General features: G+C 42.7%; 1 protein-coding gene across 1 annotated transcript in view; it reads left to right on the top strand.

Annotated features, from left to right (window-relative positions):
* The first annotated feature begins 304 nt into the window (after positions 1 to 304).
* tcf7 (transcription factor 7) overlaps positions 305 to 24,283 on the top strand; it is a 58,383-nt gene continuing 34,404 nt past the window's right edge. The window contains 3 exon segments of the mRNA XM_033326334.1: positions 305 to 807; positions 1,062 to 1,131; positions 2,455 to 2,561. Of these exon segments, the coding sequence (XP_033182225.1) occupies positions 625 to 807; positions 1,062 to 1,131; positions 2,455 to 2,561 (360 nt within the window). The 5' untranslated portion in view covers positions 305 to 624.

Raw genomic sequence — 24,283 nt, forward strand, 5'->3', positions numbered from 1 at the left:
TATTTTTGTTTGTGTTTGTGTAGTTTTACATAAAGTACAAAGTCAAACGAGTTTTATTTATTAATAATAACTTGTGTTTCATAGGTAGTATACTGATGCAGTATTACTTTTTAAAGTAACTGTAACTGTTGGATGCTGTGACATGTGTCCCTGTACCTGCTCCTCTGTCCTGAGCAGCACCCTGCACCCTGCAGCCTGCCTGCACCTGCAGCCTGCAGCCCGGGACCGTGGACGCTGTGAACACGCCCCTGGAAGCCCTGACGCTCGGGGAGGTGTTGTCTCTTTAAGGCTCAGCCCTGCTCCGAAACAATCGTACAACCCCCCAACAAGTCATCGGACCTGTCAATCATCCGGTCGGCGCCCTTTGATGTCGGGACTCCAGCCTCGTCTTGGGCTCAAATGAGCTGTTTGCTGTTGCAGGGAAACATTAGTGCTGCACCAGCCGAGCAGCCGGGGGACGCCACCTCTCAACTTTTTCCTGCATGCGGTGGGGGTTTGCGCACTTTGGAGGAGCCCCAGCCTGAGGAGCTTTAACCCGAAGTCCTGCGCGTCTCTTCTTCAGTCGACCTGTTGCTGTTGTGTCCATTTTTAAGAAGCGTGTGATATCGCAGGGGGGAAGTAGTCATGCCTCAGCTGAGCAGCGGCGGAGGAGACGACCTGGGAGCCAACGATGAGATGATAGCGTTCAAAGACGAAGGAGAGCAGGAGGAGAAAATCCAAGAAAACGCGTTCACGGAGCGAGACCTGGCCGACCTCAAGTCGTCTCTGGTGAACGAGTCGGAAATAAATCAGAGTCCCAACGCAGCGGTAGGTGGCACCGGGTGGATGAGAGTGTGGACACGGAGAAAGTCTGGCTGTGTGTGTGTGTGTGTGTGTGTGTGTGAATGTACGCGCTGCTGAATGAACCCAAAACGCGCAGCGAGGTTCCCACAGACCGGGCCGGGATGCACAGCATCTAAAGTACGACACGGTCCATGTAAAGTGTCTGAGTCCCCTCCACTGCTTTTATTCTTCGCTCTTTGAGATGATCTGACCGCGTATTTGTTGTCGGTCCCTTCCAGGCGGTCAGACGCGCACAGCAGGGCGAGCAGAGGGTCTACCCGGACAAGCACCGGGAGCATCTGGACGGGGGTAAGAAGAAAACCTGTGCAAAACACGAACACACTCGTTCTCATCCGGCTTCACCAACTCACACAACACTAGACAAGCGATCAGCCCCCCCTGGGTCTCAGTGAGGACTATTTTGGTCACGGGGACACGTGTTGCTCTCAGGTGTACTCTGCAGACCATGTAGGTTATCTCTCATCTCTCATCTCTCATCTTGGTGGGGAGATTTCCTCTGTTTGAAATAAGCACGCACCAAGAAGTAGAAGTGACCTGCAGCAGATATCATCTGACATGCAGCATTTGATGGAGTAAATCTATTTCCAATCACTGAATCTGCACATGCATGAAGTATTTTAACACATGACTGTGTAGTGATGGTGTGATCTGCACTGCAGTCATACATTTAAACACATCTTACACTCACAGGCTTATTTTAGCATCAGTGCTCGACACTTTGTTCAGCAGAGCTTTTGACCCAAAGTGGGGTCAACAGGGGTCCTTGGGGTTTATTATTTAGTTTGTCAGTCAAAAGAGGAGGAAACAGTGAGCTGTGCACGCTTTGGTTGATCACTGTGTGCCGCACAGTAGTTTTGGAACTCATTAAAATCATTTCTCAAAAGAAATAATATGCAAAGTAGTCACCAAATGTCTATTTGTGGTCACAGATGTGTCTATTTGGGGGGTCTTCAAGAACAAATGAATCTCACAGAATTTTTTTTGCCGCCTAAAATGATGCTGATGCGTGATTGCATTATTTCGTATTCTGTCACCATTGTTCCGGCCGCGTTGAAACTTTTACACCTTCGGAAAATTCAGAAATGATAAACGATTGGCAAAGTTCAGCGCTTCTTTCTTTGTGTTGTTACAGGCCAGGTATAACCTGGTTATAAATGACCTGAGAGAGGCCCCGCACACTTAATCTGGGTGGTGGTGAGAGATAAATTAACACATAGGCTACAGGAGTTCACGCCTCTCAGGTTAGGTGACGGTTGTAACGCTTCTGTCTCAAGGAGCAGTGTGGGCTCATACAGGGACGTAACATGTAGTAACTAGAACACTTGTAAATAGTTACTCTACTTCGTATGCACATTTATCTCACATGTCAGGTTCTTCTGTTTTATTCTGAATCGTTTTGAAGCTCTGTGGGAGTAAGTAGAAGATTTCATTTCATCTTCACATGTTCCTGTTATTTTTGAAACAACAATTTAAAATAAAAACCAGACTGACGTCGACTTCTCTGAGGTTAAACGGAGTGTTTAGAAAATTAAGAACTTCCACAGACTGGAAGTGGAAATGTTCAGTTTTGAGGTTTTTCAGTTTCTAACTCGGTTTGTTTTCTTATCTCAGTGTCGAAGCAGCAAGATGGAGGCATGTACAAGACGCCGGGGTATCCTGGGTATCCGTTCCTGATGCTGCCTGACGCCTACCTCCCCAACAGCTCGGTTTCCTCTTCTGTAAGTCCACCTCTGCTTGAGTTCTCCCGCTGGCTGTCGGTGCACCGGTCACTGTTTCATCTCCAAATGCTGTCTTGTGTTATTTCTTGTGGGCAGTCTGTGGTCCTTATCTGCCCCTGCGTGCGCCCTACTTTGGTCTCTGGGGCAGATTTGTGCATTTTAGCTACTGTTTGAATTCTTTGGTATGAAGCCCAAACGCTGAACACTTGGTTTTATGCTGCAGGAAGGAAACAGTTTTATGTCTTGAACCTTTTTTGACTTCTGAAGATGATTTAAGCTCAGAACTGGACGTGTTTAAGTATTAATTATAAAATGTTGGTTGAACGTGTCCACCGTGGTCAGAATTCAGCTGATGCGGGTGTTGAAATGAAAGACGAGGACGTCCGTTTCATTTTTCTGGTTGTTTTAGAGACGTTTTTAGGTATTTTTTGTTCTTTTCCTATTTTCATGTGTGATATTTTTGTGATGTTGCAAATTAGTAAACTTCCCCTCACATCTGCCAAAAACATCAGCAACGTTTTCCCATCAGATGTGATTTACATAAGGCCTCAATATCAGCTCTAAAACACTTTACTGCTCTGAAAAGCAACATTTGTGTCTCTTAATACAGATTTTCAAATGGTTTATTTTTGCTGTTGAATCAGATTTTAGAGTGTTTTCAAATACATTTAGATGAATGATCTCCGTCAGCAGACTGCAAACTGGTATTAAATGCTTTTAGTCACATATTTTAAAACCGATAATCGGCTTCTTGCAGTTATTCTAAGTTAGGATTAAGGTGTTTTAATGAGATCTGTAATGATGATGAATGAAATTTAAGCCTAAGAGACATTTTCTTCGACCTGCAGAAAGAGTTCATTTGTATCAGTACATTAATTAAAAGTGTCTGCAGTTTATTGCAGTGCTGCAAATCTGTCTCAAACTTTACATGTGCTCTGATTTGGCTTTGAGCTGTTTCCTTATGAAATAAAGCAGTATCTAAAAGAGAGGGAAATGAAATCAAAGTGCCGCAGCCCTCATGAGGGAAGGCACATAAAGAGCATGTTGTTGTTTACGACTCTGCTGAAGTTGGAATATGATGGGTGTCGTCATCGGGAACCTTTTCACATGACGTTCCTCCATCTGTTTGTAGCGCCAGTGAATGACAAGAGGTTTGTCGCTGCTTTAATAGCCGTTAAAAGGCTAAAACATCAGAAAGACTCGTGGAAGGGTTTCAAGTATGCAGTATCACTCATCCAGGCAGACATCCCTAACAAATTAATCTTAAAATCCCTTCAAGTCACCCATAAGAACCAATATCCATGGATAGGCTGACTAATTGCACCAAACACGAGCGGTTGTGCCTAATTCATTTTTCACGTGCTGCCTAATCCTGTTGCCTGTATTAACTCCTTGCTCTAGTAGACAAGATGTTGCTCAACAGCAGAGATTCCTGTTTGTGAGATCACATGTACTGTGATCTAATATGAGACACATTGAATTAAGAATCCGCTGTATCACAAAATCAGTTTTATTCCTTTTGGAATAAATCTTTAGTGTAACATAAGCTAAACTATAATTTAGCATCTTGCTATCTGTGAATCATTTGCTCCACCACCAGCACCTCTCTATGCTGTGGCTCCTGTGCATGTTTTTAATCCTCTAATAAAAAGATTAACTTTGTTTTTGGAGGAAATCAGACAAAACACGAGCTCCACTTGTTTGAGAGACGTGCACACATGCATACATTCACAATAGCATCTCCCAGGATCTCACTTCTCCTGTGAGTCTGTTGTCATAATCTACACTGAGATTGAGATATAGTTGAATTAGTTGCTAGTACGACAGAGCGTGTTTCCTCTAACTCCTTTATACCCATCGTTGCATAATACAGTACATCCGGCTTCGTGTTCGACGAACACCGTGAGCCAGTGTGATGGTATTTGTCGCTCATCAATGTGTCTCCACTTCTTTCGCCCTTTGTCTTCTCTTCACTTCTCTTCTCTTCCTCCAGCCCTGGAGCGCCAACCGCGAAGCCTCTCAGAGAATGTTTTTGTTGAGGGTGGGATGGGGAGGGAGGGAGAGTTGGTGACGGTGGTGGTGGTGGTGGAGGTGCCGTGTGGGTGGGGTGGTAGGGGGGATTGGCGGTGGCAAGATAAAGAGCACTTTCTTTCCCCGTGTGTCTTCAAGACTCCACACAATGCTCACTTGTTGCTGCTTCCCTTGTAATTAGCCCGCTGGTTGAGAGGCGGCAGCGGCGTTTCGGGCCCCGGTCTACCTGCCACTTGAAAGAGCTGAGAACAGTGGTTTAGGGGGGCTGGAGGGGGTGCTGGGGTGATGATTATGGAAGGGAGAGATGGATCGCAAACTATAGGTCTGGGAGGCTGACAGAAAAAAAGGCTGTGACATTGTTTCCCCAGTGTTAATGTGGTGTATATACGAGACGAGGCGATGTCTCTGTGTGTCCCGTCCTTCCTGTCCTTTCACGTCCTTCCTGTCCTTCTGTCTTGGCACTTTGAAGGTTTCACTCTTGACAGCTGTTTTCTTATAATGTTGGCATTTCTTGGAAGTGAATTTGCCTGTCTGTTATATGTTTGACTAATCACTTTGTCAAATGTCAGATATTAGTGATGATTTCCCTCGAGGTGAAGCCTTCGCTGACATTTGGCCCAAAAGCCAAAGATACTGTATTCAGTGTAGCTGTGATGTAAGAAGAACAAATACTCATGTTAAATGGAATCAAATGATGATCAGTCAACAGCTGACTAATTGTTTTGGCATTAATAGTTAGTTTATGGGGCACTCTTGTTCTTAGTAGTACAGAAATAGACGTGGGCACTAAATCATCCCTATGTACCTGCTCCTGCGCCTCAAGCATGATATGTTATCATGTAGTTAATGGGTTCATGTCATTAATTAAAGGTTAATTAATGGGAAGGTCGGGGAAATTCAGCCAGCTTGAAAATTCCCAGTTTCGATGATGCAGCCCTGATTCTGTTCTATATTATCTGTAGTTTTTTAGCATCCAGTTTGTTGCGTGGCAGTGACAGTAATCTGGTACGAGCCTGTGGGAGACTGAATGTCAGCATTCAGCAGTTCAAAAAACGAACAACAGGTTCTGAAAAGCTTTGAGTTTTCCTGTAAACGTCATTGTCATTGTGAGAACATCAGCTGAATGACTGAAAGCTAGATATTAACTGTAATATTTGTATGTCTGAATCTTTCCATTCCCAAACTTGGGTGCACCATGTGGGTTTATCGCTCTGGCCTCTCAGAATGTTTCCGAGGATGCACGAGCCTGACTGTCGGGAGCCACATCGCATGTCGTAGAACAGCAGCCTAAACGCTTCCCAGAGCTGCTGTTGTTCTGAAAAAGATTAACATATTATTTTCCATGTTCCTCCAGAAAGGCATGATAAATCACAGCCCTTATTATTCTGGTATTAATGTTCACATCTCATGCAAAAAAGAAAGCTTCTAATCTGTGTCGAGAAGTCGTTTTTCACAAAGCGTCTGCACACTGGAGAGGCTGCTGCAAAGTGGATCCCCTCTTATCCCATTCAGCGATAATTCTCCTATTACAGCATTTCATGGGACATTTCACTGTTGTTATATTAATGGAGATATGAGCCGTCCCTTCAGAGGAAGTGGCCAAAGAAGGAGATTTGTGGGATTCAGAGATATGTCTCAACTCCCTCAGCTTGTTGTCTTTGGATAAAGCTTTATCCAGAGTGTGTAGCCCAGTGTTTGTGTGCGTGGTTGCTGTTTAAGTTCATTACACTAAGTAATTTGTATGTATCTAAGGTTTTGGCATGCAGTGTGTGTGTGTGTGTGTGTGTGTGTGTTCATCTGCATGTTTTCTCCTCAAGTTTGTTGCCTTAGGCTTGTTTGTATCCAGGGTTCATGGTGTGTTTTGTGTGCTGATGTTTGCCGTATGGTTTGTGTGTGTGTGTGTGTGTGTGTGTGTGTGTGTAGCCAGACCTTGTGGATGCAGCATGTGTGTCCGATCGTCACTGGCTGTGGATTAACAGCAGACAGTGTTTTGAAGAGATCACGAGTCTTTGTCGTCTCAAAGAGTAAAACCCCAGCAGAGGAGAGACTGTCAATAAAAATATCAGCATACACTCAACTCTGTTTCCACCTTTATTCCTGTTTGTGTTGGATGTAAACATCTGATTGAACTGATTTAAAATCCCTATTACACTGAGCAACTCAATAACTTTTAATATCTTTTACCTGCAGGATCTGATTTATCTATCACACGGACTTTCTACCAGCTCAACTCATGTTCCTCTGTATCTGAGCTAGTAGCTGCTGATGTTCAGTGCTTGACTATGATTTTTTGAAAGCATGGATACAGGATTGATAGATCCTGGATCCAGATAAAGTAGAGAAAAGCAGAGAGCAGCAGTGAAAGGAGAGCCCTCTCTGTTGTGGTCTGAATACAGTGGTGCAGTTTTTGTCCTTTGCAGCTCTCCGAGCCTCTGATCTAATATTTCAAATGGTTGTTCTACAAAAAAGAAGCAGAATAACGACCACATCTTGGTGCAGACCACCACTAATTGTTAAGTTAATGGTTGTCAGCTGAATTTCAAACTCCTGAAACGCCGCTTCCTGCAGCTCCTATGCAATAAAATCATTAAATTCTTCTGACAGTGTAAGAAGCAGAGATAAAGCAGAAGTTACATTTCCCATCTGTTGTGTCTTTGCAGTAGGTGGGCAGCCGACCCACTAAAACAAAAACAGGGGCTTTACTTTTTTCTGAAGTGGCCACATGATGCATACACAAGTAGTAATGAGTGGTTAGTGGTTAAATTCTAATAAACAAAGCATTTAGTTTAGATTTTAATCAATAACCACTGCTGATCATCTTTTTATCAGTATGATGTTTTTATTTTGTCCCGTCCATCTTTTCCATTCTACATTATGTTTAGAGCAGTTTTAACTTGTTCCAGTTAAAGTCAAAGTTCTGCTTAAAATTTAAAAACACACTAAAACTAGTTGATTTAAATCTCAGTGGGGACGTGTTGGTCGGCTATTTTCTATAAATTGAAAAGCAATTAGGCAACTCATATTCGTCTGTATGTAGTTTTATTCACTGTCAGACAGGCTGTGAAACTCCCTGTGATGTGGAAGCTGTGGTCACAAGAAGACGTCAACAAGCTTCGAAGACAACACGCCACTCTAAGACACTTTCCCGCTCTCTGTTCTAGGACTTACTGTATTAACCAGTTAACCTGGGATAACAGTAACTAGTTAGTTCAAACTGCTTTTTGACAGCGACTAAACTTCATCACTGGAATTTACAAGTTAGCTCAGTGAATAAAGAGCAGCATCATTGTCTCGTCTGGGGGAATTTCCTGCTCATACGACATCTCATTTCACAGACCAAAATTGAAAATTTACAGGAAGAGTGCTAAAAAACATTTTACATGTTTGGGAAAGGTAGGGGTAGAACGGCGTCACTTAAAGGCACAGCTGCAGCGGGGTTTGAAAAGTTGAAGTTTTCAAAATGTCCCTTCACGGCTTTTTCTAAACCAAACTCTTGTTAGAATTTCCAAATCATGTGAGGAAACTGTAGCTTAGTTGAAATCATTTCACCTGACAGCACATTGGTTTTTCTTTTGTTATTATTTAGGGGGATTTGACGTTTTAAATTCATTCATCCTTTTCCACCTCCCTGTATCTCCTACATATTATGAGGCAGATCTCCAAGATCAAGGGATGGCGTGTGTGTGTAAGTCTCCACGATCTTGCCACTTCCTTGTTTCCCATTGTATTGCGGTGTTAAGAGGGGGGTTGTTCAGCCAGCCCCTAGTCACTTGGTAAACAATGGCAGCAACACAGGCTGAGGCCTGACTAATCCTCCCTTCATACAGACCCAGGGGCTGGAATGAGCGGGGCCAGGGCCTCCCCGTCTCTGACTGGCTACGATAAGGACGCTGGCGCTCGGATTTAAGAGGCCTAAAAGAAAAGCAGCTTTCACTAGCAGGCAGCAAAAGTGAAGTCAGATAGAAAACTTGCCTCTCCAGACGTCCTTTAGAGGAATGTTTTTAATATGTGGTATTTATATCAAGGCAAGAAGTTTAAAGTGGCATCCATGTAATTAACAAAGGTACTAATGTGGGGGTTTCTGATGTGTCACAGCTGTGTGATCTGGCAGCTGGCAGCAGCTTCATTTGCTATTGTTGCTGTGCATGTAAGTGCATGATTATGTCTGTATGAAGTCGAAGATTATTGAGTGAAATTGGGTTGTGACAGGACTCTGATAAATCTCTATTGTTGCTCTGTGACAAACATGCAAAGGTCCTTGTTCTGTGTTGAGATGATGAGATGACGAAAGCAGCAGTTTCCTCATACATATAAAATTTTAGTTAAATAACAGATGTTTAAACTTTCTCTTTAGCTTTGATTTTGTTGAATTTGACACAAATAAAATGTGTTTGTTATTTGAAAAAGCAGTGGTTCAGTGGTTTCCTGACCTGGTGAGTTTAAAAGTAGAAGTTAATTCTTATAGAAATATTTTTTTTTATTAGTTTCTCCATCAAAGATCAGGAAAAAGGTGAAAGATGCACCAAGATATTTAAATCAGTATGTTAGAAAACAAAAAAACATTTATATTTATATTCATATTTAAGAAACTGCCCAGTGATGTTTTTTTACCTATTTCTTAAAAATATTAAACCATTAAAAGATTATTAAAGTGTTTGTTCCTGCAGCCAAGAGCATCACCACTATACAGCAGATTAGTGTGTGTGTGTGGGTGTGTGTGTGTGTGTGTGTGTTGTGTGGGTCTCAACTGTGCCCCCGCTGCTTCGAGAAGGGACAGGAAATATAAGTAGAAGTTTAAAATAGATGTGGAGGAGTGATAAACGTACTGTAAAGATAGAGTTGAAAGCGAGAGAGGTAAAGAGAGCATTATAGATTGAGGGGAAAGAGAGGGTGGGGGGGGATTAAAATACAAATGACCATAAGAGCGTCCTCATCGCCCTGCCGGCTTTGAAGTTGCGAGCTTTCTACCTGAAGAGAAACTGTTCAGAAGATTTCAAGAGGCGGAAATGTTTAAAAGAATATCAGAGGAGGAAAAAACCCTTTGGATGGCCCCGAGGTGTTTATACCTGTAATTATTCATCCACTTATTTCTTTCCGGCGCAGATGGAAGGTGGGACGATGGGGGGGGGGACGGTAAAGCAGTAAAAGACAGGTATTGGCAAAGGAAGTGTGGGTTTGTTTTATTGATATTATTAAGTCTGTTTTTATCTTTTATTGCTCTCAGACACATGAATGCAGATCAAATCTGATGTGTTTACTTTGTTTACACAAAGCGTCTCTGAGCCGGTGTCAGATTGAATGTGACACTTCGCTGCAGTTGGTATGAGGGGAAAAAATAAGAACAAGTCGAGGCAGTTGGTAACCTCATGTGGTGTTGTTAGTGCTTGTGTTTCTCTAAATTAAGACCACATTTCCCATAATTCCTCCCACGCTTCCTGTTACCAAGAGGATGCTAGAGGTCAAACATGTTGGAGGATTTTTTTTTTCTTTCTTTCCATCTGCCTTTCACTTTTGCTGCCATCAGCCACAGAAACAAAACTGTGACGGCTTCAGCTTCAGTTTGGTGGCCAGCTTCCAGTGTCGTGCTGCAATCTCCCGCTGTGCTGTGAAGCGACGTGACAGATTCAGATTCAAACCCAAAATTCAGACAAAGCCTTTTGATAATCACTGAAAAAAACGCCTCATGTTCTCTAGGTGGGAGGATTTGCTGCTTTACGGCACACTGGGAGATAATCGGAAGAGAAACATCCTCATCCAGCCTGTTTTAGGGTAACATCTGCTCCCCGGAGTCTGACTGCAGCGTGTTCCTGTGTGTGTAAACTGTGTATTCAAACCATTTTCTGCCGGGATTTGTGGGGTGTGTTGTGACGTGTTGAGATTTGCTCTTGAGTCACCTTTTGTTTCACAATAAGTTAGTTCGACAGTGTCGGGACAGCGAAAGGGAAGAAGGAGTAAGAGGGATAATTAAGATCTGCTTTTTTTTTTTTTACTGTTTCTTACAACACTTTCAGTTATATTGAGAGTCGGGGCCACATTCACCATAGTCAGACACCTTTATGGAATAATAAGAGAGGAAGTGAGAAACAGAGAGAGAAGAAGATAAAAGGGCAAGTTTCGAGAAGAAACTCTTTGTTTGGGCCCCACTGTTTGTCTGCGAGGAGTGTGTGTGTGTGTGTGTGTGTCTAAGTTGCGGGATGTTGCACCCAGGTGAGTCATTTGCCTGTGGAGCGAAACCATATAGTTGCTGTTTACAGAGTGAGCTGTCCAGCCCTCCCAGATGTGTGTTCTCAGCTTGTAGTTAATCAGTGATAGCACTGTCTCTCTCACACACCACAAGATCAAAATAGTCACATATTAGAAACCTGCTCATTCATGCTGCACACGTCGTTTTTGCTGATGATTTAAAAGTTTGTTTGCTGGGAGCAACTTTTTAGAAGCGACCTTAAAAACTGTGGTTTGCAATAGACTGTAGTGATGCTGCAAAATGTCCCTGGTTTAGTTTCTCAATTGAATCAAACTCAGTAATTATTAGTGAGCTGCCTGACGTGGAGCCCACTCTGTGATTAGTTGTTGTTTGGATGTTCAGCAGCTCCTCAGCAACTTTGTTTAGCCATTAGTCATTTAGCAGAGTCATGTGAGCGCAGACCCACATCACAAAGTTTGTAGGTTAGTGGAACACGCTTACATGTAAACATGTTGAATGTCTGGTCACTAAAGAGTTTCAAAGTAAGCTGTTGAATAACTTTCTGCCCTTCGAGTTACAGTATATCAGGCAGAACATGTGCAAATGCAGATTATTCACATGCATTCAAACACACAATTAAGAGGTTGGGAGAACCTGTAGAGAAAATATCTGCCAGCAAATCCCTGCATCTGCCGTTTCCTTATCACCCACAGCAGAGTTTTGTCTTTTAAAAGTTCTTTCTTCCTGTCAACGTTGTCCCACACGTCTTGAAACAGACTTATTGATTCCTGACGTTGTCGGTTGTTTGTGAAGATTACACTCTGGGTTTCTGTGAGTGAGAGAAGTTTTTTTTGAAGAAATCACATGACCTGTGGGAATTAAAGTATTGTTTCATTTCCTCTTCATTACTGTCAATAATCGGCCTGTTGAGCAGTTTCTGTCACTACGTCTCTATAAGAGTCGAGGTTTACGCTCCACATTTAGCAGCACATGAATAGTCACCCCGTACTTTCCAAAAAGGGAAACTAAATCAAACCAGATTTCTTCAAAGACATGACAAGAATAAATCTCAGGCACATTTGTGCAAACCAGGAATCTGCCTTGATGAGCTGTACGTTGCATAATTTAAACTAATTTGACGTGAAACAGACGTACGGTGGTGTCATTAAAATGAAATATGCACTGTACTTTATTTACATGTCGGCAGTGAGACGAAATAATTTCAGTAGTGAGAGTTTAATAAATATCTGTAACATGAGACGATCGATATCAACATGAATAGATTTGGTTTTCAGGTTTAGCTTCATAGCAGCAACATTAACGTGTGTAAGTATATTATTAGAGTCAGTTACTCACACTCAGGTTGACTTTAACATTTTACAAGCCTGCAGTCGCACATGGTGAGTTCGCCTGTGTCGGCTCTTCTACTGTTTGCAAACGGAGACAGTGTGACGACCATATGTGATCGCACATGACAGTGCGCCTCTTTCATGTGTCCCTGTAAAGAAATTTACAACCTGTTTACACTCCCGCCGAGATATGGGGGGTGTGTGTGTTCCTAGAGTGAGTGGAACTCAATTCACATCTTGTTGTGTGAGCTGTGAGTGCGGTTCTGGTTCTGGATGGTTCTTTGATTCTTGTAAAGAGCCCGTCTGTGTGCTTTGTGCTGTTCCTGTGTAGTCCAGACAGTAACAGGATTCAGGATTAGACACCGTGCTGCATTTCTACTCATCTACTGACGCCACTCTTAGTTTCAGATCATCTCACCACAGCTGGATTTATTAAACTATACGTTTGAGTTTCTGTGTATGATGACATGAACTTAAGTTCCTCTGTTATTTTATGAGAGTAAAACTAGTTTGGTTTTTAGACTGAAGAGAGAGAAAAGGATCATTAAAGAAGAATTACAGTGAAGGTGTGATTTACAAATGTGTCAGTAAACTACAAAAAAGGTTGCAGCGCAATGCAAATAAAAATAAACAGATGATATTAGACAGGCTGTAAAAGAAGGACGTGTAGTGTAAAGGATAACATGACCAGTTCAGTTTCAACTTTAATACTGGAGGAGGTTTGTGGAGAATTTATTCAAACACTTGTTCCTGCTGCTTCCTCTCATGTTAAACACTTCGTCAGTGTACAGACTTTGTTTCTACGGCCAACAACAGAGCTGAACCTGTTTGTGTCTTAAGCTTTTATTCGTCCACTCGGTCACTTTCTCTACATCGGAGCAGGGCGAGTGTAAAACCTGCAGGAACGCTTGTCTGATTGTTTTGAATCTGCAGCATTTTAGAAAACATATTGATTTGATCAGTCGTTCAGCCCTAATACACACTTGCACAGATATATCCCCATTATTTCTCAGTTCTTCTCTATGACCACAGTTGTTTTTGTCTCACTCTGTTTTCGTTAATGGGAATTTAAAAATAAATTCAGGTGAACAACAGTGTGATGTCTGCTCACCTGCATGTTCCTCCACTCTCGTGTCACAGTGTACCAGTAGACACCATCAAACCCAGCACCATCCAGTCCTTCTGTGAAGACACCTCTGGTTTACTCTCAGAGCTTCTTGCTTGACTGCTCACCTTTCTTATCGGACAGTTTTGTTAGGTAATGATTTGAGTGATATTGGAACTGGATGTTGGGACTGACTCACAAACAGAGTAGAACATGTTTCGTTTGTCACACATCAGCATGTGTAGCGTCTATATGCGTTGTGTTAGTAATTGATAATGTCCTGCAGTGACCTTTCCCTCCTCATCCACTCCCCTCGCCCTCCAAAACCTCAGCAGACCTTTATCATCATTTTAATGTGCACTTTATTAAAATAGTGTTTGTAAAAATAGTCGGTTAAATGAAACTCAAACCCGGTGCTCCTCCACCCCTCTCCACCCCGTGCCCGTGGCTCTGCCCAGACCAGCTGGAGCCTCCACAGCCGCATGAAGCAGCCCGACACACATGGCTGTGATCTCATGTACACACACACACACACACACACACAGGAGCAGAAGTCTAATCCTTCCTCATATGATACTCATCTGCTGCCTCCGCCTTCACACTCATGCATACAAAATACATCCACACACACATATAGACACAAATAAAAGTCCAGCACACTAATACTGAGATCACACACACACACACACACACACACACACACACACACACACATTTACTACATTGACAAACACACTCCTGACCATTTACACTCGTTGTATAAACTGTACTCAGTCTTTACTTCCTTCTTCTGCTGCGTGCACAGTGACACACTAACACACATGTACACACACACACACACATACACAACAACAACAGCAACAGTTTATCATATTGTTGGTTGACAATAAATAAAAAAAGTTATTCTGAACATATCTTAAATATTTAACTATCTGAACGTTTGCATCTTCACTCTTAGTTCTTAAAGCTCAGCTCTGAATAAATCCAGTTGATGATGATGTTTGTGCCGAGTTACCAGCCAACAACTGAAATGATTATTTACTAGAAATAATATCTCATAAGTAAAGTGAATCTTTTACTGCTTTGACAGAAGATGAACAACGACCAGACAACCAACAAATCAGCTGCATTCATTGTTAAAATGTAGAAATCCAGCGTAGTCCCTCAGTTCACCCCCCACAGCCATGTGATGGGAAAGCTGAGAAGCGTGACTTGTTTCTTCTTTCAACATCACCTGGATCACTAAGAACTTCCACCAACGTGTTAGTGAACATAAATAAGTGAAGGACAACAAGTGGACATTGTTGGTGACAGAAACATCTGTCCAGTCAAAGCACAGCATGTATCTAACACATCACTCCCAGAACTGCAGCTGTGCTGCTGCCAGGGTGAAGGTAGCGTTAAACCCTGTTTACACTCAGCGCTAAAATACACCGTGGTCGATCGGATCACAAGCGGACGGCGCTAAATAAGTGTTGACAACCACCAAGCTGGACGTTACAGGAAAATACAATGCAGGACGTGGTGGTTGTTTTGGGGAAAGCGCGCCAGGATTCCCGGGTCCCACCGTGTTTGTCGATTTCAGGCGCGTCAGTGACTGTGTTATTAATTTAACAGTAGGGACCATGTTGGGCTCTTAAAGTTCAGAACAGAAGGAGGAAAATGAGTCCCAGGTGGACATGTGTGAGTGCGGTTACTTGGTGTAGGCTCATATTGTATGTTTTGGCACCGTGTCCATGTGTTAATGTCATTTTTTAAGCCAGAAAAGGGAGAGAGGAATTCCCTAATCAACAGGTTTCCTCAAAAGGAGCTCAGCCATGCGTCAAATTGATTTCCTACCTTTGTTCCTCCCTGTTTTGTAGAGTAGCGAAAGACACCCATCCCCACATTTGGTGGCCATGGGAACCTTTTCTGTAGGTCTATAGAGAGAAAGCTCACGCACAGACATGGGAAGACACGGACCGGCACGCAATGACTGCGTAGTTTTCCCATCTGTCTTCATTCTGTGATGGAGAGAGAAGACAAAGAAAATGTTGATTGCTCTTCTACTTGCTACTTGCGTCAGGATTTAGGAGTCGGTGGAAACAAGAGGTGGCCTTGGAAAAACAAGGTGGAGCGTGGAGAAGAAGGGGGAATGCTGAAACCAAGAGAGAAAAAACAACAACAAGATGCTTTAATGACAAATCCAGACACACAGCCACCATCACTGACAGCCGGCACGTAATATGTTTAGTTTCAGGAAGTAATGAAGCTCATAAAGCATTTTAATCTGTGTTTTGAATGTGTGTGTGGGTGTGTGAGAAGGTATTGTGTGGTAAATCGGCTTGTGTGAGCATTTTTCAGGGCCAAACTAAAACTAGAGCAACTGTGCGCTGCACTTTGGTTAGTGTGTGTTATCAGAGTGTGTGTGTGACAGAGTGTGGGCGTGTGTGACAGTGTTGGTGTTGCACATAGTACAGGACATGTATGTGGGAAGCACTGTATGCACACCAAGGACAGATGAAAGGGAAGAGGGGGGTGGCAGGAAGTGAAGAACAAAAGAAACACACCATCTGATTTCTCAGACGGGTGCAGATTGGGTTGATCACATGGAGGAAAAAGACGATGGAGAAACGGGAGAAAGTGGTCGCAGAGAGAAATTGAAAGAGGTCGAAAGACTGACAGAGTGAGAGAGCGAACAATGAAGGAAGAGAAGATAACTGCAGTAGCGGAAGGGAGTTAGCAGTAAACAATGAGAAGCCGGTAACCGCGTTGTGCACCTGGTAAAGCAAAACCACAGCCTCAGTTGAAACAGACTTTGACACCTTAAGAACACCTTTAACCGTTTCACCACCGCACTCAAGGAAAAGGAATCCAAATCCAGGGTTAATTCAAATCTTGAAAGTCAGTTTTTACTTTCAACAGTAGGAGGTGGATCATTATGTAGAAACCAAAGCGGGCGGTCGAAGTGATCGAGGGCGAGTCGTTTCCACGTAGTGTCTTTGATAGTGTTCGTTTGTATTTATCACACAGACGTTGAGCTCTTAGGAGACAAGTCATCTTCTTTTCAGCTTTAAATGTTAGATGATTAGGTAGATGTGCAAAGCTGAGAACATGTTGGTTTTGGTACAGAAACCAAAATTGTGACGTCGAACTTTCAAGATCTAATTTTACTGTTGAACGTCAGCTGAAGAAAAACGACACTGTTCTGTGTTGAGACTTTATTCTTCTGCGCACTTCACTTTTCCTAATACAATAAAACACGTTCAACATCCTTGGAGGCAGAAATCACAGTTTCAATGTTCTGGACAAGTAAGATGTTCAAGTGCGAGAGGTCTCAAAATAGCATTAAGGCCACAGTGTCGAGTGTGTTACATGTGGCGTCCAGCTAACACAGTTTTCAGTAGAGCAGAGGAGAAAACATAGCGTTTAGAAATATCACATTTCCAACTAATTTCCAAATAGATTTGAAAACGAATCCCAGGTTGTAGTTTCTGTGGAGGGAGTTATTAAAGTTTTACATGTCCCTCAGGGTTACTCGAAATCTGGGGAAAGTCCAGTATGAAAAACAGCTTTTTGAGGAATTGAGCAGCTGCATTAATCCGTAGTGTCACTCAACTCACTACTGAACTACATCAGCACCGGAGACGTTTAAATGAAAATATTAACGCCTAAACCAGAGCAGTACGTCTCTGGAAGTTTGGCCAAGTGAACTCTGATTGCTGAAACCTCAAAAAATAAATGAACAATAACTGTGATGTGGATGAGACGCTGTTTTTTCATTCATTCATTATTTTAAGACAGACAGACTCCATCAGTGATGTGTTTATGGTCCCTGTGCTACATCTTCCCTCCAGACAGAAGCAGATTTACAGCAGGCTCTGTCACAGTCGGTCCCATTGTCAGGACCCCAGAGGACTCGTTCTGCGCTGCGGAGCGAGGCGGCAGTCGTTCCCCTGCCCTTCGTCTCTCTCCTCCACCTCACTCCGGCTCTGATGTCTTTAAAAATGTGCCCAGAGTCTTAATGCTGCCGATTAAAGGCAGCCATAAGTCTGACACTGTCACAAACAAGCAGCTTAGAGCGAGTCCCATCCAAGCTCCAAGTCGATCCCCCCACACAGTCACATTTATCCCGAGCCAATAGCGGGAATACTGGTTTCAATTAAGCATCCATTAACTAAACATCAAGTCAGTGGTATGCTGTTTGGATTAGAGGAAGCATGGAAGAAGACTGCTGATTTATTTTTCTCTTTCTATTTTATTTCTTTTGTGAATTTTACCAGAGGGAGCGAAAACCTCCAGAAGTCTCCAGAGACACTTTTTGTTTAGAAGCGAGATTCCAACATACAGGAACGGTCACTATGAGCATGGAAATGAATTCTCCATTTGCTGAATCAGAAAATCTAAACCACATATTTTGTGTCCATTTTAAAGTCTTGTTAGTTTTTATTGTTTGATTTCTGTTCTGGCACGGACAGACGTGAAATCATAGAAATTAAAATAAAATAATGATAACAAATAACAGAAAATACACTGAACAGACTTAATGTGACAGTTTTTTCCACCATGACAACAAATATATCTTAAAGGAAAATTTCTGTCTTTGTTTTTCCACTTAAAAATATAAAACCCTCCCCTCCGTCACCTCACTTCATCTACCTCCACCCTTATTTACACAAACCCATCATCTAAGAAACACTTATATTAATTGAACACATATGAATTAATTGAACCTCAGCTGATGCTCGACTCGTTTTCCAGAATGATCTGTAGCTTTCTGGGATGAAAAGTCTTCAACCTTCATGCAACTGTGACTGATTGTTGTGAAAAAGATTATTACTAAACATCCGTAGAGCTAGAAAAGTATGATGAGCAAGACTTTTATTTCATATTTGCAGCACAAAAGCAGCTGAGGGTAAAATCTTTAGTGCATTTTGACAACATGGGTCTTCTCTGAAGTGCAGCTCTCTCTCTCTTTGTGTGCAAGTGCATCGTGTGTGTGTGTGTGTCTGTGTTCGTTGTGTACAGTTAGGCGAGGTTAAGCCTGTTGTGGTTTACCATGGAAAATAAAGGCCTCGAGTCTTGTTGTCACCTGAACAGCACACACACACACACACACACACACACACACACTGCTCCTCCCTAACTGTTTGCTGCTCTTGTGTTGTTGGTGGAAAATTTTAAAGCTTCACTTGCTCAACTGCATCTCCTTTTTCCTTTTGTTGTGAGAAACGAGGAGAAGTTACTTTATGCAAAAGCGTCTTAACTGCAATGGAAAATGATTTAAAAAAAAAAACATTTAGCAGCGATGCAGTTGTAGAAAGTGATGCACTGGAGAAATATTTCAATTCTTCTTGTTTGCAGCTACGTTTAATTATATGCCACCTTCTTAAAGTCTGTTTTTCATACTGTAACTTATCACAGTTGTAGTTTTAAGATAATGCTGTGCACCTCACAGATGCACTAGTTGCTTTGCAAACATATCAACGCAGCTACGAAGACGTTCATGTTGCAAATGATTACATTCGTCACCTGTTATGAAGGAAAAGTGTCACATGAAGAATCATTTTCCAGGTGTTAAGTGTGTTGCTTGAAGCAGAAAAGTAGCAGAGCAGAAGTCTTGGAAAGTTAAAAAACATTGTTGAACAACTTCAGATTATCTTCTAACGTGCTGGCGGTAGACTGAGGTGCTTCGTCATGAAGGCGGTCGTGGAAAAATCACAGAGTCTGATTAGTGAACTAAGCCTCTTTACAGCTCCATCACATGCAGCAGCTGGAGGGACGAGTGGAGGGAAGGAGCAGATGATGGAAGCAGTGATCGGCTTGGCCTCAGTCGAGCTGCTTGGTTTTTTGGTTCCCCACCATGTTTCTTTTGGACTGAGATTAAACAAGTGAGGGAGTGAGAGATAGGAAGGGACTCTCAGACAAAGAGGGAGAGACATCACGGGAGTAAAGAGGAGGAGTTGTATTTAAAAAATTACTGGATTAATTAAAAAGTTGCTGTTTTATTTACTAGGTGCTAATTATGCTGCAACAGTTACTTGATAAACTGAAGAGACATCAAATACGTGTTCATCGTTTAAAATGTTCCAGAATAAATAAGCAAACTGAAGATGTTTCCTCGGTCTTCACAATCACATGATGTCACGTTGTTATTTTTTTTGACAGTTTATTGAAACAATTAATACAAAAAGTCATCCAGCAACAAATAATCTTGTTCAAACTGTGATGGAGAAATGTAATCACATGTTGTCAGTTGGTGTAGACGAAGAAGACGAGGACCTCCAATATGGCTGCCAAAGACTCTGTAAATGATTAAATCTTTTAAAAAAGCAACATGCATGTGTTCATGTGTTGTCCATGCTATGTGCTGTATGTTGTGCAGAGATTATTGGCGCCATCGTAGGGTGGTTGGAGCCTGGATGCAAAGCGAGCCTTGAAGGCTGCTGATGGTTAGCCGCTTGGCTTGGCCGGACCGGCACTGAGAGAGCAGAGGCCCGGGAACAATTATAGCTTAGTAGGAGTAACGGAGCTGAGCCAGGCAGCTGCTGGTAGTACTCTGAATGTGCAACTCTGAATGTGTGTGTGTGTGTGTGTGTGTGTGTGTGTGTGTGTGTGTGTATGTGTGTGTGTGTGTGCGCGCGCAGCCACATGTTTAAGTTGCAAATCACGATTAAACAATTCACTTGACCAAACATCTGATGTTCTTATGGATGGAAGGGGTGGATAGGAATGATGCAGGGATGGGCTGAAGAACGCAAGAGTGAAAACAAGAGATGGATTTGAGGATGGACAACAATAAAGTAGTAGACTGTCGTAGTAGTAGTAGTAGTAGTAGTAGTAGTAGTAGTAGTAGTAGTATGTGATTTTTGTGATACCAGGACTATTTTAGTTTTCTCTGCCTGCAGCCACTGGTTTCCATTCATTTCTGTATAATGTAAAAATCAATCAGCACATCTCAAAACCTGAAACTGGTGCCAGTTGAATTGTGAATTGACTGCTCTTCAACATTTGCCACAAACCATAAATAATTGGTTTATAAATGTAGATGAACGTGAATTGAATTCCCCGATAACTCTGAAGCTCAATATGATGGATGACATAAACAAGTAGAAACCAGCGGCTGTCCGGGAACAAAAACGAAAGATGGGGTAAAACACTGATGGGGTCCTTTTATAAACTGGAGTAAAAGACAAAAATGTTTGTACAATAGATATCGAGAGCTGCAGAAGTGCAGGATTTATGGTTCAGGTAAAACAGGGTATTTTTAACAGTGTATTATTTTCTTTGTGAAGAACCTGACTAAAGACAGGTCGTACAGTCCTTCGTGCATTGCTTGTTCCTTCTTCTGCGTTTTGTTCCCACCACAGAAATCTTACCAGGTCCTGAGATGGAAAACTGTGGGAGCGTCTGACACAGAAAATCATACACAGTCATGTTCCCACATGACGCCCACAGGGAAGATTGTCTGTCTGAGGATTTACACTTTTAGGTGCACAGAGTAAACTCTTTAAAACAGAAAAGAGTGAAGGAGTGAGCAGATGACAAAGGTTCACTCTGCTCGGGCAGAGCAGCCGAAATAGAGCCAGCCACTTTTTTAAGGGTGATAATTATACACTTTGGATAAGTCACCATGTTATTAGTACACATGATCGATAGCAGAATATCAACCCCTTGTGTTGTCCAACCAGGCAGCTTGGCAGGCTCTGCGTAAGCCACAGGCCTGCCATGCTATCTAGAGGACATCATCCATACACATGCAGATAAAAATGGGTGCATACATATACTTACACATGACCATACATGACAAACACACACGGATGCATACACACACACCGAGCACGGCTGAGAGAGAACATTGTGCCCCAGAAATGGCGAGTGGTGACAGGCGGTCTCTCTGATGCTGCTGCACAGCGAGGCCCCCTGGGCCTGTGCATGCAGCTCTGTGGTGGAGCGCACCAGAGCTCGCTCTCTCGCAGGGTTTTGGACCCGCTCCACGTGTGGTCAGCTCGATGGTAGCGCCCTCGCTTCACTCTCCCAGTGTACACAGACGAGTCCAGAGTGGTTGTGTTGAAATCCTTGACAGTTTGTTGCCCCAAACTGAAAAAGTATTTTCTCTTAAAATATTACATAGACAGGCTAAATTAAATCAAGTGGTCGTCAGACATCACGAAATAGAAGAAGAAGTGATCACAGATAGTGATGACACTCACAAACGCATATTCACAGTTTACATAGGAAATCTAATGATAGTCAATGATGGAAAAAACACTGTTAATTTCATTTTCAATTAGTTAAAAGTGTTTTTCAGTCCTTTTGGACTTCATGTGAACTCCTAACCCTACCATACATTACATTAACTGTACAAAGCTGTGTACTTGTAAGAGGTTATATCAGTTAAAAGATTTCCAAAGTGTCAGTAAATCACCTCTCGACCACGGGGCTCCCAACACCCTAGGTTAAGACAGACTGTAGCTCATAAGAGAACCTGCACGGTTAAACGTGGCGGGGAGTGCATCTCTTCTCTCCAACACCTCTTTGAGTTCCTGGAGATAAAAGCAGCTGGCGCAACATCAAATCAATAGAACCATCAATGGGAACATCTCCTGAAGATTAAAGAGAAACTCGCTCAGAGAGAGAGACTGAAGGTCGGGCCGATGGAAGGAGATTTAATTGATGTGTAGAAGGGAGATGGATGAAAAGGTGGGGGCTGACTGAGTTGTAATGGGCGGTGGAGGTTCTTTTGTAATCACTTTTCTTTTTAGTCGTCCATTAGCAGGAGTTCACTTGTGTGTTCGTCAGTCCTAAATTACTGACCCACGCTTCAGTAATGTGTTTACCTGTGTATGTACATTAATTCCTGTATCCTCTCCTCTTTTTACTGAACATCTCACTTTCATTATCCAGGTTTATCTATTTTTCAAATTCACTGCGTTTGATCCATTAAAATGCATCGAGCACACGTTTGCTGGACAGTACAGACACAGAAGGACATGTGGGTCTGTGACTACTCACCACACACTGTTTGTATACTGTATACTGTGGATTATACTTGGAACGGAGCCATCGATGTTGTTATTAGTTACAACAGGGTTTTCCTGACTTGTCAGAACAAAATGTGTTTTCAGTGGAAATTGTACAACGCTAGTAGTAAAAGTACTAACACAAGTACTGCACCTTAGAAAACCAGAAAATATGTTTCACAGTGAAGTAGAATCAGTATTTGTGGTTATTGATTAGTCGTGTTTTCATCTGGGTTAGTTTGAATATACAACATGAACTTGACCAGCTGCAGCAAAGGCCAGAGTTCAAAAGTATTGGAATTGATTGATTTGTGATTATAATAATAATTATTATTATTACATACTTTTTGGATCCATTTTTTTATTTCCAGAGTTGCTAGCAGACCACTGTGGTCTGTACCAATAACTTACTCCTGCTTTCAAGGAGCAAAACTATAATCTGCTCACCACCCTCAGCTCTGACATGGATTAGTTGTCCTTGGTTCTTCCCAGCTCCCACCAGAGTCCTCTGTCCAAAAGTGAAAACCTACGAATCACTTTGTGCATCCCTTCAGCACAACTTGTCTCAACCGCTGGCGTACTCTGCACCCACCCCTGCCATAAAACCCCCTCTAAATGAGAACAGCATGTAGCGGGGAATATAGTTAGGGAATGTACAAGGCATTCAAAAATATTCTTTCATAGCGAGGAGACCACAGGACAGGGCCTGCGCTGAGCTGGTCTGTGTGGTTGTGGGCCGGGGTTTGTACGCTCTCTATCTGAAGCCACATCAGAGCCCTGAGCCCTGTGTAATGTGATCTGGATGGGCAGAGGAGGGTTCCCCCTTGGATTCAGAGGAACCGCCGCTGAGGTGCAGTGCAGGGATGGGTGGTCAATGATGTCAGGCAGCGCTTGGTAACAAACAATTATGGCTGCTGGGATGGTGACTTTTTAACGGGCTGCTTTGTGCCACCGCGATGCCGATCGTGTGTGTCACTGTGTTTTTCACTGTACCTAATGCTTGATTCTTGTTTATCCTGTGTACGAGTGAAACATTTTCCCATTGTTTAGACCAACTCAAATCCTTCTCAGAATATTATTACAGCGCTCAAAAATCCAGCTTTGGTCTCTGTTTTGATGCACGCCATCCTATCGTCTGCTCAGCGTCACGGGGTTAGGCTCCGTTTGTGTCTCCAGTGCGACTCCAACTTCGGCCCTCACGCTGTTCCTCAACAAGCTTGTGAGGAATTCAGTTGCTCTCCTTTTCTGTTTGTTGTCCGTCTTTCCTCTTTCTCCCTAATCTGCCTCTGCATGCCGTGCAGTCGCGCTCCTCTTCTCTTTCATCCTCTCTTTTTTTATTCATCAGCCACTCCATCTCCCCCTGCACTCTCTCCGTCCCATTTCATCTCTCTCTCTCTTCTCCCTCTGCTTATTCAAACGTCTTGAACAAACAAACAAGCAGCGGGTGGCTCACGTCTCCTATCTATAATTCAAGCCAGTCAAACTACAGCGAGGATCTTTGGCAAACACATGAAGTGTGTGTAGCATCGTACAGAGAAGACACAGGGGAAAAAGAGGCACTGTGTTTTAACATCATGGTTTGGACTTGATGTACACAAATGATTCCAGCACTGAATTCAGAGATTAAACTTGTGTTTATGTGTCTTCTTCTTTTCTTAATAGAAAGCACTCTGGGGAAAGGCGGCCCCGACAGAATAGGAAGGATATGTTGTGATTGAAGCTGCAGAGCTTTAATTGTATCATGAGAAATATGCTTTTATAAGAAGAGGATTTCTTTAACTTCAGGCTTCTGTGTCTCGCTCAAGGACACTGATGCAGCTGTGTAACAGTAACTGACTGCAGGCGTTATCCATCGCACAGAAGAGCATCGCATCCCCCCGAGACCGAGCCAAACCACTTGTGGTAACAACAACTTATAACGATAAATGAGAGTCGAGAGGGAAAACCAAAGCTGTTTTTCCAGGTGTTTGGACGAAACTCCAGAGTAGTTTTCATGTCCATCTCTGGTTGAAACTGTTGAGTAACATTCAACGTACATGTCTGTAGAAAAG

Source organism: Anabas testudineus, chromosome 14, assembly GCF_900324465.2.
Source record: "Anabas testudineus chromosome 14, fAnaTes1.2, whole genome shotgun sequence".
NCBI classification, from domain to species: Eukaryota; Metazoa; Chordata; class Actinopteri; order Anabantiformes; family Anabantidae; genus Anabas; species Anabas testudineus.